At 23.2% G+C, this 17,140-nt stretch overlaps 5 protein-coding genes across 5 annotated transcripts; 3 read left to right on the top strand and 2 right to left on the bottom strand. All coding sequences in view use genetic code 6, as the record gives it.

The window, feature by feature from the left end:
- Window positions 1-613: 613 nt before the first annotated feature.
- Window positions 614-1,972, top strand: TTHERM_001207740 (phosphonopyruvate decarboxylase; the record flags this gene model as incomplete). Its single annotated transcript, XM_012799167.1, has 3 exons — window positions 614-898; window positions 987-1,320; window positions 1,440-1,972. The coding sequence occupies 3 exons, from the start codon at window positions 614-616 to the stop codon at window positions 1,970-1,972; spliced, it is 1,152 nt and encodes a 383-aa protein (XP_012654621.1).
- Window positions 1,973-3,446: 1,474 nt separating this feature from the next.
- On the top strand, window positions 3,447-4,933 carry TTHERM_01207740 (plant-like phospholipase C (PLC) pleckstrin-like (PH) domain protein, putative; the record flags this gene model as incomplete). Its single annotated transcript, XM_001021919.3, has 2 exons — window positions 3,447-3,599; window positions 3,704-4,933. 2 exons carry the CDS (start codon window positions 3,447-3,449, stop codon window positions 4,931-4,933), a joined length of 1,383 nt encoding a protein of 460 aa, XP_001021919.3.
- Window positions 4,934-6,028: 1,095 nt separating this feature from the next.
- On the bottom strand, window positions 6,029-7,363 carry TTHERM_01207730 (hypothetical protein). Its single transcript, XM_001021918.2, has 3 exons — window positions 7,221-7,363; window positions 6,888-7,126; window positions 6,029-6,820 (listed from the first exon to the last, which is right to left on the bottom strand). Exons 1-3 carry the CDS (start codon window positions 7,319-7,321, stop codon window positions 6,366-6,368), a joined length of 795 nt encoding a protein of 264 aa, XP_001021918.2. The 5' UTR covers window positions 7,322-7,363; the 3' UTR covers window positions 6,029-6,365.
- Window positions 7,364-9,704: 2,341 nt separating this feature from the next.
- On the bottom strand, window positions 9,705-12,195 carry TTHERM_01207720 (hypothetical protein; the record flags this gene model as incomplete). Its single annotated transcript, XM_001021917.1, has 4 exons — window positions 9,705-10,384; window positions 10,474-11,161; window positions 11,402-11,487; window positions 11,622-12,195. The coding sequence occupies 4 exons, from the start codon at window positions 12,193-12,195 to the stop codon at window positions 9,705-9,707; spliced, it is 2,028 nt and encodes a 675-aa protein (XP_001021917.1).
- A 973-nt stretch (window positions 12,196-13,168) lies between these two features.
- On the top strand, window positions 13,169-16,693 carry TTHERM_01207710 (hypothetical protein; the record flags this gene model as incomplete). The annotated part of the gene is made up of 1 exon (XM_001021916.1): window positions 13,169-16,693. The coding sequence occupies one exon, from the start codon at window positions 13,169-13,171 to the stop codon at window positions 16,691-16,693; it is 3,525 nt and encodes a 1,174-aa protein (XP_001021916.1).
- Between the last annotated feature and the right edge of the window lie 447 nt (window positions 16,694-17,140).

Raw genomic sequence — 17,140 nt, 5'->3', positions numbered from 1 at the left:
ATTATGCTATGATATCAAGTATTTTTTATTAATAAAAGGTAACTAACGTTTAACTTGAAAGTACTATTTTTATAAATTTTAAGTTGTTTAAGGTAAGTTTTATTATACAAATAAAGTTTTGATTTTTTTTGTTTTAAAAGTAAATAATTTGTAACAATTTATTTATATTAAACAATGAGAATTTGATGAGATATGATAGTTCCTATTTTAATTAATAATATAACCATAGCTTAAAGGAAATATTTACTTTTTTTGATTCAATATAATATCACATATCAAGTATATTTATGGAATTTAACTAATATAAACCCAAATTTGATAGTAAATGTCCATACTTATTTTTTTATTGTTACAATTTTAAATTCTACTTTTTTTGATAATCAGGTTAGTGCGTAATAACTTTTTACGATTGATGCAAAATAAATCAAATAGAAAGCTAATATTTGCGCTAATTTAGATACAATCGACTACATATATTTAATCCGTAATATAAATCATTTATTTCGCAATTACCTTTTTATATCTACAATAAATTCATGAAACCAGCTAATCCTATCTTAACATATAAAATTAAAAAATAAAAATCAAACTACTTTATTAAAACTTTAAGAAAATGGAAAATAAAAGAAAGGTTAATCCTAAGGATTTCTTTGACACTTTGACAGAACTCGGAGTTGAATCTTATTTTGGGGTTCCTGATTCTTTACTTAAAGAGTTTTGCGCCTACGTAACAGATCATGTTTAGGGATAAAATCACATAATAACCGTGAATGAAGGATAATCTGTTGCCATTGCTTCTGGATATCACTTGGCAACTTAAAAAGTTCCTATGATTTACCTTTAAAATTCTGGAATTGGAAATATAATTAATCCTTTAATGTCTTTAGCTCATTCTAAGGTACTTATTATTTGTCTTATAATATTAATTAATCAAATTAAATTAAAAATAAATATGAAGAAGCTTAAATATTTTAATTTAACTAAAGGTTTATGGTTTCCCTATGCTCATCCTTGTTGGATGGAGAGGCGAACCTGGAGTTAAAGACGAACCACAACATATGGTGATGGGTGAATGCATGGAAGATATGATTAAATCAACAAAATGCAAATATTTCATTTTGAGTAGAGATAATTATGAAGAAGAACTAAAAAAGGCTCACTAAATTGCTCTTGATGATAACTCACCCGTTTTTCTTGTGGTAGGAAAAGACTATTTCAGCAAGTACAATTTGCTAAATATAAAAACTAATTCTTACTAATTGAACAGAGAAGAAGCGCTAGAACTCCTACTAACAAATCTTTAAGAAGGAATTTTTGTGGGTAAGTATTGAATTAGTTTAATTTGAAAAAGACCAAAAATTTTAATTTAAGTTTAAAATAGAATTTTGATTTAACAGATAGATATATAAAAATAATAATTTAATTTATCTAAATAAAAGGTACAACTGGGTTCCTCAGTAGAGAATTGTGTGAATTGAGAGAAAAATTAGGACATAAAACAAATATGGACTTTTTAACTGTAGGATCCATGGGATATGCAAGTAGTATAGCTTTAGGCATAGCACTAAATTAAAAGGAGAAAAGGGTATATTGCTTTGATGGAGATGGAGCTGCTCTCATGCATTTGGGTTGCATGAGTATTGTTGGCTAATTAAAACCCAGTAATTTAGTTCATTTCTTATTTAATAATGAATGTCATGACTCCGTCGGTTAGCAACCTACTTGCGCAGATGAAATAAATTTCCCTAAGATTGCATTAGGTTGTGGTTATTCTTAAGCATTTAAAGTAGAAACTCAATCTCAAATAGAAGATATTATTTAATAAATATTGGATCAGTAATCACAATAGCAAGGTGCAATATTTATTGAAATTAAGATAAAACCAGGAGCTAGAAGTGATTTAGGAAGACCTAAATAATCTGCTACTCAAAATAAAATATAATTAATGCAGTATATACACTCTCAAAGTTGAAATTCATTATCAATAAAATAAATAAATAAAAAACTAACTAACTAACTAATATATTGTAAATAAATACATTTTATATATCATACTAATCAACTACTAATTCTTTTAAAAGATTTAAATTAATAAATACTGTAAATTTAAAAGTTTTAATTAAATTTTTCCAATTTTACTATATTTTTTATTTATTATTATGCTGATTTTCTATTTATTTAAAATAAAAAGAAAATATGGAAAACAAAACAATTTTTTTATTATTTGTTCTACTAGAATAATCTTTAAAATATTGACTTTGTTTTTGTTATTTTTTAAATTTGTGTAATTAATATCATTTAAAATTTTTAAATAGAACTAATCGATGATTGATTAAATTAAAATAAATTTTTTTATAATTTTTTTCCTTTTTTACAAATAAAAAAGAATACTATATGCAATAAATAAAATATTTAGATAGCAGATAGAATTTAGAACTAAAAATAGAAATCCATTATAAATTAAAATTGCTCTTTTTTAAAAATAAATTGATTATATTCTCATTTTATTTTTATTTATTTACTTATTTTAATTTGAGCTAATTTTTTTTATTTAAAATTTAAAAGTAAAAAATAACTTTTGTACTTTAAAATTAAAAAACAATACTTACTATTAGAAAGCTAAAAATCTTATACTTTTTACTATTTTCTTTATATATTTAAATTAAGAAATAATTGAAAAGAAAATTTAATATTTTAATTTTGAAAAATAAGTATTTAGGTAAAATTTAATAATCTTAATTATATTTATTTTTTTATTTAAATTTGAATTATATTTTTTATTTAAAAAAAATCTTAAAATATAAAATTTTTAACTTTTTAATAGAATTGAATAAAAAATAATAGTTTTTAGCATTTAAAAATAAAATAAAACTACTTTCTAAGTTAAATAGATAATCAAATTAAATTTTTATTAGAATGATATAATAAACAGAAAATAAATTAATTTTAATTAATAAATATATTTGCTAGAAATTAGACATTAGAAAATCATCTTTATATAAAAATAATGTTAATAATATAAATAATTAACTAATTAGTTATAGAATTTATTCACTTATTAAAATAAAATACTCTGATAATAGAAAAAGGAAAAAAAAGTAAAAATATAATATTGAATGTATAAATAAATCAATTAAATTTTAAAGAATTATAATTTTTATATAAAATTTTTATAAGTTTGATTTTTATTTGAGAAATTTAAATACTTGATTTAAAAAATTAGATTAATTTCAATAGTTTATTCTATCTATATGAGAAACTTTTAAATTTTGTTAAATGACAAATAAATTTCAAATGCATTTTCATTTAAATGGATTTACGGGAAATTTAAAAGTTTTTATAAATTTTTATCATCAGAAACATAGTTATCAAAAATTTAAATAATCTAATATTTTTTCTGTTGAAAATATCAAAAATATTTAAAAATAAATTAAAGGATTAAGTAAATGATAGATTTATTGGATCTACCAACGGAATACGAAGTTAAAAAGATTTACCTTAACAAAGGAACCAACATTTCAACTATCCTTTAAGAGAAGCCCTAGTTCCCTATAATCATCAACCTTATATCATTTGATGAAAAATCGTACACTTTGAGTGTACATTATTACTTAATATCTAACATCATTTATTTTTCTTTAAAATCAATTATTTTCATCTTAAAATCTTATTTAATTAATCAAGTTTTTCATTTTATTTTTAGTTTGACTCTATAGAAGAGATCTCAGAAGGACTTAATTCAGCTTGCCTTAGTATATCTAATGGAAGACCTTACATAATCAAAGAGAGCAACACTGAATAGGCAAATTACTATAGATCTATAGAAGATTTAGAATATGTATATTAGAATGGTATTTATCGCCTCTTAAGAGACTAAAATGAAGTCTAAAATATTTGTAGTAATATTTGTAACGTTGATGAGAGCTTTTTGCGTAAATATGAAGAGCCATTCAAAATTGGTATTCATCTTGAAGTACAAGCTGCGTTTAAGTAGATGGATTAAGGTGAGTTCTTCTACAAATGTTCACATACAAATGGTAAGATACAGTTCATTTACATGAGAATTGACTAGAGCGCGAACTAAATCCAATATTATTCCAGAAAATAAATTCTGAAGAGAATTCCTTTCAGCTCAATTGTTGCTATTAAGTTTGGAGTTCATAGCGATGCGATTAGGACTTAATTCAAAAATAGGTTCTCCGATACCTCTTTGGTTATCGTATACAAGAATGAAGAGAGTATTTTTAGTAGCTTTTTAGATGATAAAGAATTGCATTTGACATTTAGGACAGAGAGATAATTTGACTTGTGGGGTACTGGTCTAAAAGCATTGCAGTTAATGAATTCTTCAAGAGATATATCTAAAAAGAATTTACTTTGGCATTCAAGGTTGTTTAAAAGATTCTTTAATAACTAAGAATTTTAGCTTATTGACACTTTTTTTAACAACTCTGAGATTTATAATAAACATCTTTAGGAGAGTATCACATATGAAACAACTCTATTAGACCGCAGAATCAATTTTTGCTTTGAAAAGTAGTAAGATGAGCTAAAAGCAGAGTACGCTACTTTTGAAAGGCTAATTAAGAATAAATAAATATCTATTGAATTATCAAAATCTCTTCCTATTGCTGTTGGAAATGTCTACAAAGCATCAACAACTATGAAAAATTAGATAATTTAAATGAAACAAACGATACATAATCTATAATAAACCAAATCCAATAAATCAAAAGAAGTTGACTTGCTCGATTTGAAGGAGTCAAATAGCAGTGAAAATGCAGACAAGGAAAACAAAGAAAACAACACCAAATAAATTTCTTCAAGGACTAAGTAAATAAATTTCTTGTATTATGAAGCTTTTAAGTTTTAGTATAGATTGCATCAGTCGATTTCTTTTATATCTAACATCAATAAGAAACTAGCTGATTGATTTTTCTTAATGTTTGTTATATATTTGATATTTGTATAAAAGTTATACAAACTCTAATACACAAAAATTTGTTATATGTACATTTTTTATGAGATTTGTTCTTTGCTTTTAGTGATTAAATAATTTCTTAAAGAACCAAATAAATAAATTTCTAAAATTATGAAGCATTTAAGTCTTAGTATGAATGAATGCATCAGTTGATTTTATTTATTTCTAATATAAATAAGAAAAAGTAAATAAATAAATTATTTCTTAAATACATTTTTAGCGTTACTTATAATTTTACGCTTGTTTAAAATTTACTAACACTCTAATAAAGAATTGTATGCACATTTGCTATCTGGAATTTTTATTTTGTTTTTAGTAATTAAATTTCAAATTTAATTAGTAAAAATCTTATTAATAATAAAAAATAACAGATAAGAATGTTTCAATTCTGCGTCTTGTAAGTTAAATCAAAAATATATTTTTCAAAATTAATCTCAAAAAGAAATTAGCAAAAATAATGAAAGAAAGAAAGAAATTGGCTTTCTTTGGCTTGTTTTGTTTTTTTTAGACTTTATTTGCATAAAAATATACAAAAAGTTATTATTAGTTGAAATAAGTTTTTTTTAACAAATAATATAAGAAATAATTTAAATTTATCATAGTTAGTTAGATTTTAATACAAACTAAAAAAATAAACAAATATGAAGGCACCAAAAAATTAAAACAAAAAAATACTTATGAAAGTATCAAATTATAAGTATGAATTTTCTTAAGTTTGAGAGAGAAAATCATAAAGAAAATGATAACTTTTATCTTTTCAAATAAATACTAGCATTAGTGTTAAAAAATTATATTTGCGTGAAAGATAGTTGAAAGCAAAAATAATATCAATAAATATTTGTCAATATTTGGTTCAATGAACTAATTTGCTAAAATATTTATTTTTACATAAAGACAATATTATTATATATATAAATAAAATTATTTTAAATATTTACTTTACAACTCTTAATATATTTTTATTCACAAAACTTTAGTTTAAAAAATTTTTTTCTTTATGTTTCAATTAGTAAATAAAAACTCAATAAATTGAAAAATTATATTTTTGTTTTGTTTTTAAATTTGATTGGCTGACCTTCTAATATTATGTATGAGTTAAGTAATAGCTGATTAACTTATCATATACTTCGTTGATATGATAAACATATATATTAACAAGGAATTTTTTTATATTACTTTAATTGAACTATTATTTTGGTTGCGTTTTTAACAAATCTAATTATTAAAAAGCAAAATAACTATTATATTTATTTATTATTTTTAACATACTTATTTTTATTTGCAGAAGAGGATAATATTATTAGTATTTTAAATTTATAAATAGCAATATTTTTTATACATATTTATTAATTTTTCATTGGTTTATCATTATTGAAAGTAAAAATCAGTCGCATGTAAGCTTTTTTTATTTTTTGTAATAACAAATATGGCTCAGTAAGAAGTCACAATCATTTTCATAAGCAGTAATAATTAGAGATATAGATTTTAAGAGCTGTTCTTTGTTTTTTATTTTAGAATCTTTAATCCAAAAATCATCTGCATTTTGCAAAAAAAACAAGAAAATATTCTTCAAGTTGGGACTGGTTAATAAGTTCTTTATCTTTAGACTGAATCTACCACACCCTTTTAAATTCTAATACACTCTCAAGGCTATATAAGAAAACTACCATTTGTCTTTAGTTAGGGCTTCATATATTTTTTATAGCATAGTATCTTTGAGTGTATGTATATGCCTGTAGAAAGCATTTATGATGTTTTTATAAATATTTTACTTGGATTTCTCTAAAAAGAGTTTAATATCAACCTACAATAACTCATTTTATTCTTCACTAACGCCATCTAATTATTGATTAATATTAATATTATAAAGCATACATTCAATAATTGATTTTTATTAAAGTCATACCATTAATTTCGTTTTTATTGACCTATGATATATTTTCAGACTCTGGCTCTATGCTTATCTCATCGCATTTATCATAAATTTCTTCAATTTTGACCTTAGAGTTAAATCTGAATAGAGACATATAATTATTATACTACTATATCTATCTTATTTCATGTTTATCAGCATCATCTATCATCCTATAATTGCATCTATCATTCTTGGAAGAACCTCTTTTCCCCTTATTTTACTTAGATGCCCTATATTAAAAAAATAAGAAAAAGTTAGAGTTATCAATGTTGTTGTTGTGATTTGTATTTTAAAGAGGTTTTTATTCTTTGCAAAGCTTTTTACCTTTTCATTTTGACTGTTTTTATTAATTTGTTTGTTGACAAAGTTTTAATATTCAGCAATTATAATTTAATTTATGTATTAAACATTTATATATTTTTCATTAGTTAGGTATATGAAATTGAATTGATTTGGACATGAATAATACGCTTATATATAAAGAGTTATTTGTTGTTGTTCTTGGTACTAAGTATTCTTCTAACTTAGAATTACTTGAATTTCTTATAATTAGCTAAATTTCATTTAAGTTTACTTGCCCTTAAAAAATAAATACAAAATACATAGATTTGATTTTAGGTTGATTGATTGATATATTATAAAAGTAATAACTAGTTAATTATCTCTTTTCAAAAACTAGTTATTAAAAAAATTTTCCTTGCCTTTTGCCTTAATTTACAATTATTATTTGAAAATTTTTAGAAATTAAACACAGCTAGTTATCTATTTAAAATTTATACTTTACAAATAATAAATATAATTAATTATCAATTTTTTCCAATAGAATAAATTGGACAATTATTTCAATCTAATTTATATTAAAAACTTGCTAAAAACAAAATTTTCTATCTTAAAGTTTTCTTATTGCTTAAACAAGCGGCGTGGAAATTTTTATAAAATTACTTTGTACAAAAGGATATAAAACACTTATTGGAGATAATTATTTTGTTTAATTATTTCTCTGTCTAAACTGATGGCAGATAAACACTTAATTATGATTTAATAGCATATTAAAGATAATACTTTTATTAAATATGAGGAAGATAAAATTATACAATTTTTTCACTCTATTTTATTCATATTTCTTTAATATGATTTTTTTATGAAACACATTTACTTGAATATGCAATTAGAATATATAAACAAAAAAAATAGATATCATTCATAAAATTATTAACTTGATAAATGTATAACTCTATACGTGCGCGAAACAATAAATTTAACAAAATTAGGCTTTAAAATATTGCTTTTTTATCCATAAAAATAATAAATAATTTATAAGTGTTTGATAATTTTGATATTTTGAAATAAGTCATACTAACAAGCGATAAAACTACAAATTTTAAGCCATATAAATTAATATTATATCTATTTTATTCTAGTATTAATCCCTGAACGTGGAAGTATATTAAATTTGTGGTGAGCATAAGTAGATCAAAATTTAAATTAAAAATAAATTTTTCTTATTAACTTATTTAAGTAATATGAATATGACTCCGGGGTTTTTTGTTCTTTTGAGAGTTCAAAAATTATGTATTACCAATCATTCAATTAATCATTCGGGGTTTTCAAGATCTTGTAATTTAAATAAATTTCGATTGAGTTAAATTAATTATAAGCAGACTCAAAATTATTATTATTATTATTATTAAACAAACTATTTTTTATATATTTGTTATATTTCTTAAAACTCCATGTCACGCTTATTGATGTTTCTAAAAGTTAATGTCTGAAAATGAAAATGAAATTCGTATTTTATATTATTAAACTAAATTATTTCAAGTTTGATTGTAATTTTCCTTAAATTTATGAATTTATTTATTGAAAAATAATAATAATTTTTAAAATTTTTTATTTATCTAAAAATTAATGATAAACAGACAACGCACATATAAAAAACTTTTCAATAAAACTCGAAACAATTTCCTTAATAAAAATTATAATATAAAAAATACTCTTTAAAATATCTTTTCACATAAATTTTGAAATGAATTTTTTCAGAAATATGAAAAATACAAATTTTTTAGCACATAAATTTTGTATTACAAAAATAAAATTAAATGTTTGAAAATTTTTATACTTGTATGATGGTCATAGAGTTTAATATTTGATAAATTAAGAAAACTTTGATATCACTTCGAGCTAAATCAATAAAAATATTTTTTAAAATAAATCGAAAAATAAATATTTAAAAATTATTAATAAAAACAGAAAAAACTGAAATTTATTTGAAGTATGATCAAATTATTTATTTACGAATTCAATTCTTATTTAATTATTATTTCTTTACTTTTATTTTTTTAGAATAATATAAATATGTTTATTTTAAAAAAATAGATTGTATTGTTATTTAGTTAATTAGCTAGTTAATTAATATGCAAATAAATAAAAATTCTATAAACATAATATGCATTTTTATAAATTAATATAATATCAAAAAATCTATTTTCTAAAAAATAAAATTAAAACATTAAAGAAATGTTTATCATATTTAATATAAGCTAGAGATAAATAAGTAACATGTGAAAAAAAAAAAATCTAATTAAAGCTAAGTAAATATATAATATATTATTAATAGATATTGATTGATATTTTATTTAGTAAGTTGTTTGAAATCAGTAGACAACAAAAAATAGCGGTAGTTATTTAATTATTTGTCTAACCTAAAGTAAATTAAAAAGAAACAATTGGATAGATTTTTACACATTTAAATACAAACAATCCATTTTAGTTATATATTAATTTAACTACTTTTGCAACATAGCTGTTTCACTTAGAAGATTTATTGTTTGATTTACCTTTCTTTTCATTAGCCTTCTTGATGAATTCTAAGATTTTCTTCTTTTCATCAACAGGACCTTCTTCACCTTCTTCGGCGAGAGATGCACTTTTTTCTTCCTTAGAAGCTTTGCCTTTCTTTTTAGAAACAGAACCCATAAGATTGCTTTCACCTCCAATAACTTTATCAAGACTTCTCATGCTAGAGTCTTCGCCATCTTCTTACTCAAAATCAAATCTTTGCAAGGCATCTAATTTTTCTAAGTCTTTCTCTTCTCTTTCCTTTTCGGCTCTAAGAGTTTTGATTTTTTCTTATTTGGATCTCTAATATTCGATGGTGTCTTACAAATTCAATTTAGATGCATATTCATTGTTATAAGGATTAACTAAGTCTTCCTTTATTGTTGAAATTTTAATCATTTCTTAAATCTTATTATCATTAATAACATCTAGTTCAGTCTTTCTACGAATTTCACTAGGTTGGAAGAGATAATCTCTTAAATCTTCATAACCAACCTTTTCATCAATTAAAATATCCTTTCCATAAACTTCATGTTCTTCGAACATTAAATCTTAAGCATGCTTCATACTTAATTAATCGATTTTGTATTTTGTTCTTCTCAATTTGTCAATAACAACCTAAAGTTTTTCTTCCTTTTCAGAAACATCTTCTATTAATTTTAAATAAGAAATGATTAACTATTATTAATTAAAACATAAATATCCAAAGCAGATGAAGAAATTTATTTATTTATTTTACCTGTAGGATCGGCATTCTTGATTTAACGACGGAGCCACTTTTCTTCAATACGAAGAATACGTTCATCATAAGTTTCAAATAACTTGTAAGTAGCAGGAGATTACAAAATTGGCTTCAAGAGAGAATCAGTATAAGCCTTTTCTAACAATTGCTCACCCAACTTTTTAGCTTCTCTGGCTCTTTCAGCTTATTCATCAGAAGTATCGTGAGTTTATTCATACGAAGGCATAGGTTCTTTCATTTTAAATGGCTAACCAGCAATTTCCATAATATCTTTAACATAAGTTCTTCTAAGATCTTAAACTTCCTAAAGCTTTTGCTTGAGATCAACAGCTTGGTCCATTTAATGTTCTTTGTGAGGGAATTCAAATTCTAAGTCTTTGAGCATCAATGCAATTTTAATATTAGAGTCTTTTTCAAGCTTATTTCTTAAGTTGGTATTCTTAACAGCTGAGAAATCAACTTCACCATCCTATTTAAGAACAACACCCAATCTTTCTAACTTTTTAACGAGATTTCTTGTTCTCTTCTTCATCTTTGCAGGTGAGTTTTAGATTTCAGAACGAATTTGGGAATCAGTTAAACCTTAAAGTCTATCATAGATAGCAGCTCTTTCATAATAAACCTTAAACATGTTTTCACTTCTTTCAATAAACTCTCTTTAAGTACTGACCTTTTCATCTTGTTTCTATTAAAATTAAATAAATTAAGAATATTTTAACATTTTTATATTTATATTTGCATTAAAAAATATGCGTATAGGATGGTTGATAAATTAATTATCCTCTGTCTATTTAATAGATAGATACACACACTTCAATAATCAGTACAAAATTAATAATATGATTGCCATTGATTCATATTAAGATCATTTTAAAATTAAGCTATGTTTTAAAAATAGTTTATCTAATTTAAGTATTTTAATTACAGTTATTTCAGGCATGCCTGCATTTTAAAATTTGAGAAGAACTCTGTTGTAAATATTTTCTTCTTCGGCGAAATCATCTTCCATATCTTTAGTTTTAAGTAGAAAAGTGTAAGAATTTAAATAAGAGGTAGATGTAAAATAAGAGATATATGAATCGAGTAAAGTGTAAAATTCGATTTATTCATTTAAGAAACCATCAAATGATCTAATTAATAAATACCTCCATCATCATTGATTTCCTTTTCAAAAATTTCTCTTTCGTGCAAATATTATTGAACATCACGTTTCATTCTTTGAACTTTCCAACGAGCTTCTCTTTCAGCCATTTATTAATAGAAGTTCATGAAAGAACGAGCTCTGTTGTTTATGGCAATACCACGAGTTAAATTATTTTAATCAATTTTTCTTTGCATACGATCTTAGAAGATTTTTTCAGTTTCTATAAATGCAGCATTTGCAGACATACCTCTCTTCATATATTCCTTCTACTTCAAAATGAAGCGTACAACATAATTAGCATAATTATCTTAACCACCATCTTTATCATACATTCTTCCAGAAGTATCATAACGCAAATCGGGATACTTTTAGAAGAGTACCTTGACTAACTACTTGTCCTATTTATCCCTGAAATTAACTTCTCTCAAGTCGGCCTTAGTAGGCAAGTATTGTTACCAAGTAGGAGGGAAAAGATGGAGCAATCTGTGCTCTTCCTTATAATCAAGTAAATTATACTTCTTAAAATATCTGACGGAATCCCACCATTCCATACGTGACCATTTTCTTAAATACATAGCTTTTAATTTATGTGTGTGTGCTTGCTATCTTTTATTTTATTTATTGCTTTTTAAGTTTTGCCTTTAAAATGATATTTCACCCTTTAGTTAATTAGCTAATGAAAAACGAGATGGTGATATTGATTATAAATAAATGTTTTTTCTCGAAATGAATTTTAAGTTTACTAATAGATTGATTGATATATGCTTGTATTTTTTAACTTTTTGTTGCCTTTGATAAATTTCTTTCCTTTTCTTAAGATTTTTATCTTTCTTTTTTAATTTACCTTATTAACACTTTCAAAAATCAATAACAAGCAGGATGGCCCTAAATTAAAATTTATATATACCATTTCCTTTTCTTCCAGAATATGTATCTTTTATATTTTAAACAAACAATATCTTAAACATTAAACAAATCTTTCTTTTTATCATTAAAAATAAAAATTATTTTTTTAATTTTAATTTTTACAAAACATAAAATTTGTTTTTTTTTTTTTTATTTAAATCACAACAAAAAACAGCAAAAATTGCAAAAGAATTCAAATCATTTTCCAAAATTAAAAATTAAAGACTTTATTATACATTTTTTGAATATATTTAAACAATAAACTTGATTTTCTATAGATTATTTTTAATAATATTTTCAATAAAATTTTAAATTAATTAATTTTTTTTATTTTAATTTGTTTTTTTTCGAATTAAATTTTATCAAAATAATAGATTTATTCTTCGCTTTTTAAAAAATAAAATATAAATTTATCATAAAAAATTGATTTCAGTTTATATTTTTTAGCTTTAAGATAAATGATTGGTTTTTAATATACTTAAATGCGAGTAAAAATGAATATGAAATGATGTATTTTGTTGTTTGAAGCTGTCTTATTAAAATTATGTTTTTTTTATAATCTATTCACTATTAAATTTTTGAGAAGATAAAAAGAGATTTTTATCTGCTAATATTATAAAATTATTAGGTTATATTCATGCAATGGATAGGATTAAAGATCTAATTCTAGAGCGAATCTAGCATAGTCATTAACTCAAAAACAAATGTGAATAAATTTTTGATTATTAAGATATATATCAAGCTAAAAAAGCAGAAAAGCTGCGCTAAATTAAAGAAAATGAACTTATAGAAGCTCTCTTTAATTTTGGATAGGCTTCTAAATGCGAGAGATAGCTTTTTGAAGTTCATAGTAGCGATGTAATGAACTCGTTGAATTATCAATTTAATTACAAGCCAAAAAATAGAGGACTCTTTAGCGATATAGCAGAAATGTATATTTTATTTTTTGACAGCATTTAGCTCTAGACTAGGGTTGAAGAAATTAGGATCATTGCTAAGTATAATCTATATTAAAATTTCCCATTTCTTTGTATGTTATTTAAGTGGTTAATTGAGATTTCGCGAAAAGTTTTTATGGATATTATGGCAATTGTAAAAACTAATGCAGCAAGCTGTAAAAAGAAAAGACCTAATAATTAATAGACGGCTAAATATGCTAATAATTTGCAGTCATCGTAAGAGCATCTCAAATCTGCTAAACTTGATCAGAAAAATTAAAATAATCTAACAGCCACCACTGCTTCTTAAAATACTTAAGATTCCTTTAATAATGAGTCTGAAAATAGAGTTAATATAAACTAAATTAAGTTAAATCCGCTGAGCTAAGAAGTAGATTATAACAAGAAAAAATTAAATGAGGATGCAATTTTAATGAAAAAATAAATAAAAAATGGATAAAAGGAATAAAATTTACTATAAAGTACCAAGATAAATAAAGAAAACTCTTGTGAAGGCAGTAAAAATGCTCACTTAAATAATATGAATCATACTACAAGTGGATTAAATATATAGCCTAAGAGAGATAATTAGTTTTAATAGCATAAAGAAAATAGTTCGGTAGATAAATTTACTAGTACGTTGCCATTCTAATCAGATTATTCCCCAAAATTACAAATATAACAAAAGCCGAGCAGTTTGGCATCAAGTAACTAGAGAAGATCTCTCAGGATTACTAATAGCTACACTCACAAGCATAGTATGGATTATACAGATATATAAGTGTAAGATAAAGATATTTCTCATCTAATGAGTGCAACTTAAAACTTAGAAAACTTCAATTTAAGTGATTTAGAAGATGACGATGAGGATAATATAGAAGATGAGGATGATTCATAAATGGTTGTAATTAGATAAACTCAATCTTAAATCTTTAAAAATGGAGATAAGTTAAACAATACCAATTTAATTTGTTAAGACAGTGAACAGGATTAATCTTCTATAAATAATTTGGTGTCATCAAATTTTAATAAAACTTAATAGCAAAAAGATTAAACAAGTAATAGTTAAAAGTAGAAAGTTGCAAATGATTTCTTAAAACATTTGGGGAAGCCTAATATTGAAAAACTCAAAAGAAGAAAAAGAGACATGTTTTTCAATAATATAAAGGAATGCCTCTACGATGTTGAATTCGTAGTTCCGAAATGCAATGACTATTTAATTAATTTTTATATTAAACTCATGTTTCAAAGAAATATATAAGTGAAAACTAGTATTGATGCATACAAAGTAAAATATTGGTAGAAGTTTAACAACACCTTTGCTAAACTAGATCCTGGTTTGATATACACTGAATAAGATAAAATAAACGCAGAAGAATAGCTGAGAGCTTCTTTGAATGAAAGTAGCTTGCAGCAATAACCATTTGGAAGTTTAGATCAATTACAAAAATCTACTTCATAATTCATATAAAGCAAGAATGATTAGTCTTTAACAAATCAGATAATTAATAATCTTGGAAATTAGCAAAATAAAAGAACTTGTTCGACTCTTTCACCAATAAACCGTCCAATAGGTTCAGACAAAAAATCATCAAGAATTGTAATAGAAACAAGTAAAAGCAATAACTTTACTAACCTCAGTTAAAATGTTTAAAACAATTTAAATTCTGGCGAAAAGGATAAAAAAAGATTCAGAACTTACAGCTATGTTGGTAACAACTCTGTATAAGTATAGCAATTACAATTATACTAGCAGCAGTATTAGCAAGAAAAATCACTATCCCCTCTTTCTTAAAATATACCTTTCAATCAATAGTTTAGCAAAGAATTTTAATAACAAAATTCAGTACAGTAATAAGTACAATTGCTGCCTCAATTCCTATAAAGAAATTCACCTGAAATAAGAAGATAAAATATAAAAAATAGTAAATACACTAACTGCATCATCCCAGCTGTAAAAAACTTTGATACTTCAGAAATAGAACCTAATTCTTTCAATGCTAATCATATATTTAATACAAAGCATTCAAACATACTCAAAGGCAAGCAATCAAAATTTTAAAAGAATCTCATGATGATGAAAATAGAAAAAACCTTCAATTAACAAACCATGACACAATTTTAGCAGTTTAATTCTGATTTAAATGGTAAAAAAGGCGAAGAAATAAAAAATACTAATATGATATAAAATAACACTTTTTTTCACCAAAATTCTAACATTTTCAAAAAAATTCATACTAACGATATAAGCCTATCAAATATTATTATGACTACAGGGAAAAAAAGTTAGCAGTATTCAAATAATATCAATAACAATAATAGCAGTGCTTTAGATATAAATATAAATTCTCAAATATAAAACAACAATTCTGCTGGAGGAAGCAGTTGTATAATCTTACAATAAATGAATAAGACTACAAGTAACATATAAGAAACATTAAATAAATCTGCAACAAAAAACAGCAGTTTTCCTTTAAACCAATAAAATGTTATTTAAGAAGAAGAATTATCGAAATCACCTCATTTATATCATTTAAATAGAATGAAATACAGACCACCAAAAAATCCTAAGATTTTATTATAAAAAATAAATAATAATACAGAAGATTAAATTTCTTCAGCTAATAATTTTAATAATTTAACAAATTTATAAAATACACAATAAAAAAGTTTGAATCATGCATTGCAAGTACCTCTTTATAATAATAATAATTAATAATTTGGAATGCATGGTCCTATAATTACATCATTTTAAAATGATTTGATTGACTTGTAGACTAAACAACTATTAAAGAAACCTTAACAACAAAATTTACAAATAGAAAGTTTCAATGGTAATGGTGGTGGAGGAGTAACAGCTCTTAAAAATAGAAAAATTCTGACCTAACCTGAAGAAAATATAGCCATCTCGTCAAATGAAAAATTAAATTTATCTCTAACAAGCAATAATAATTTAAAATCTAGGTCTGCCTCTGGAAAAGCAGGTAAAGAAGAAAACATGATAAAGGCGCAAGCAAATAAATATAATTTACAAATCAAATAAAATTTATTAACAAGCTAAATAAATGGACCTTTAAATTAAGAAATTTTAAAGTAAATCGGAGCATACTCTATTTAAAATAACACCAATTTTAATAAAAATTACATCTAAAACAATGACAACTCAATTTTCCCTTTTTTAAAAGATTTGATTTCTCAACCTTAAGACAACATCCAAAAATACTTTTGAGAAATAAAATGAAGTTAATTTCAATATGTATTAAAATTAAAACCTTTTTATTAATTATATGATAAATCTCCTATATATTTGAAAATTTAAAGCAATTTATAAACTAAATTATTGTCTTATATTGACTATTTCTTGTTATTTTACTCAATTCAAATTAATTCCTTCCTTTTTCTTCATTAAAATATTTAATAAAATCTCATATTTTTATTATTTATATTTTTCCTATTTTATTATATTAATAACACAGATCTTCATTTCTAATTATTTTTAGAGAATATAACTTAATACATCAAAAAGCTAGTCTTTTTATTTATGCCATTTTTTGTAATTAAAAAAATTTAAATTTACACAAAAAAATCCTCATTTTGATTGGCGATTCTTTGCTCACTGCGAAGAGTTATGGTATATTTTCAGAATTTAAAAAAATAGTAGATTGAATTAGTAAGT

Source organism: Tetrahymena thermophila, assembly GCF_000189635.1.
Source record: "Tetrahymena thermophila SB210 genomic scaffold scf_8254497, whole genome shotgun sequence".
NCBI lineage: Eukaryota > Ciliophora > Oligohymenophorea > Hymenostomatida > Tetrahymenidae > Tetrahymena > Tetrahymena thermophila.
This window is presented reverse-complemented; position numbering and strand designations above follow the sequence as displayed.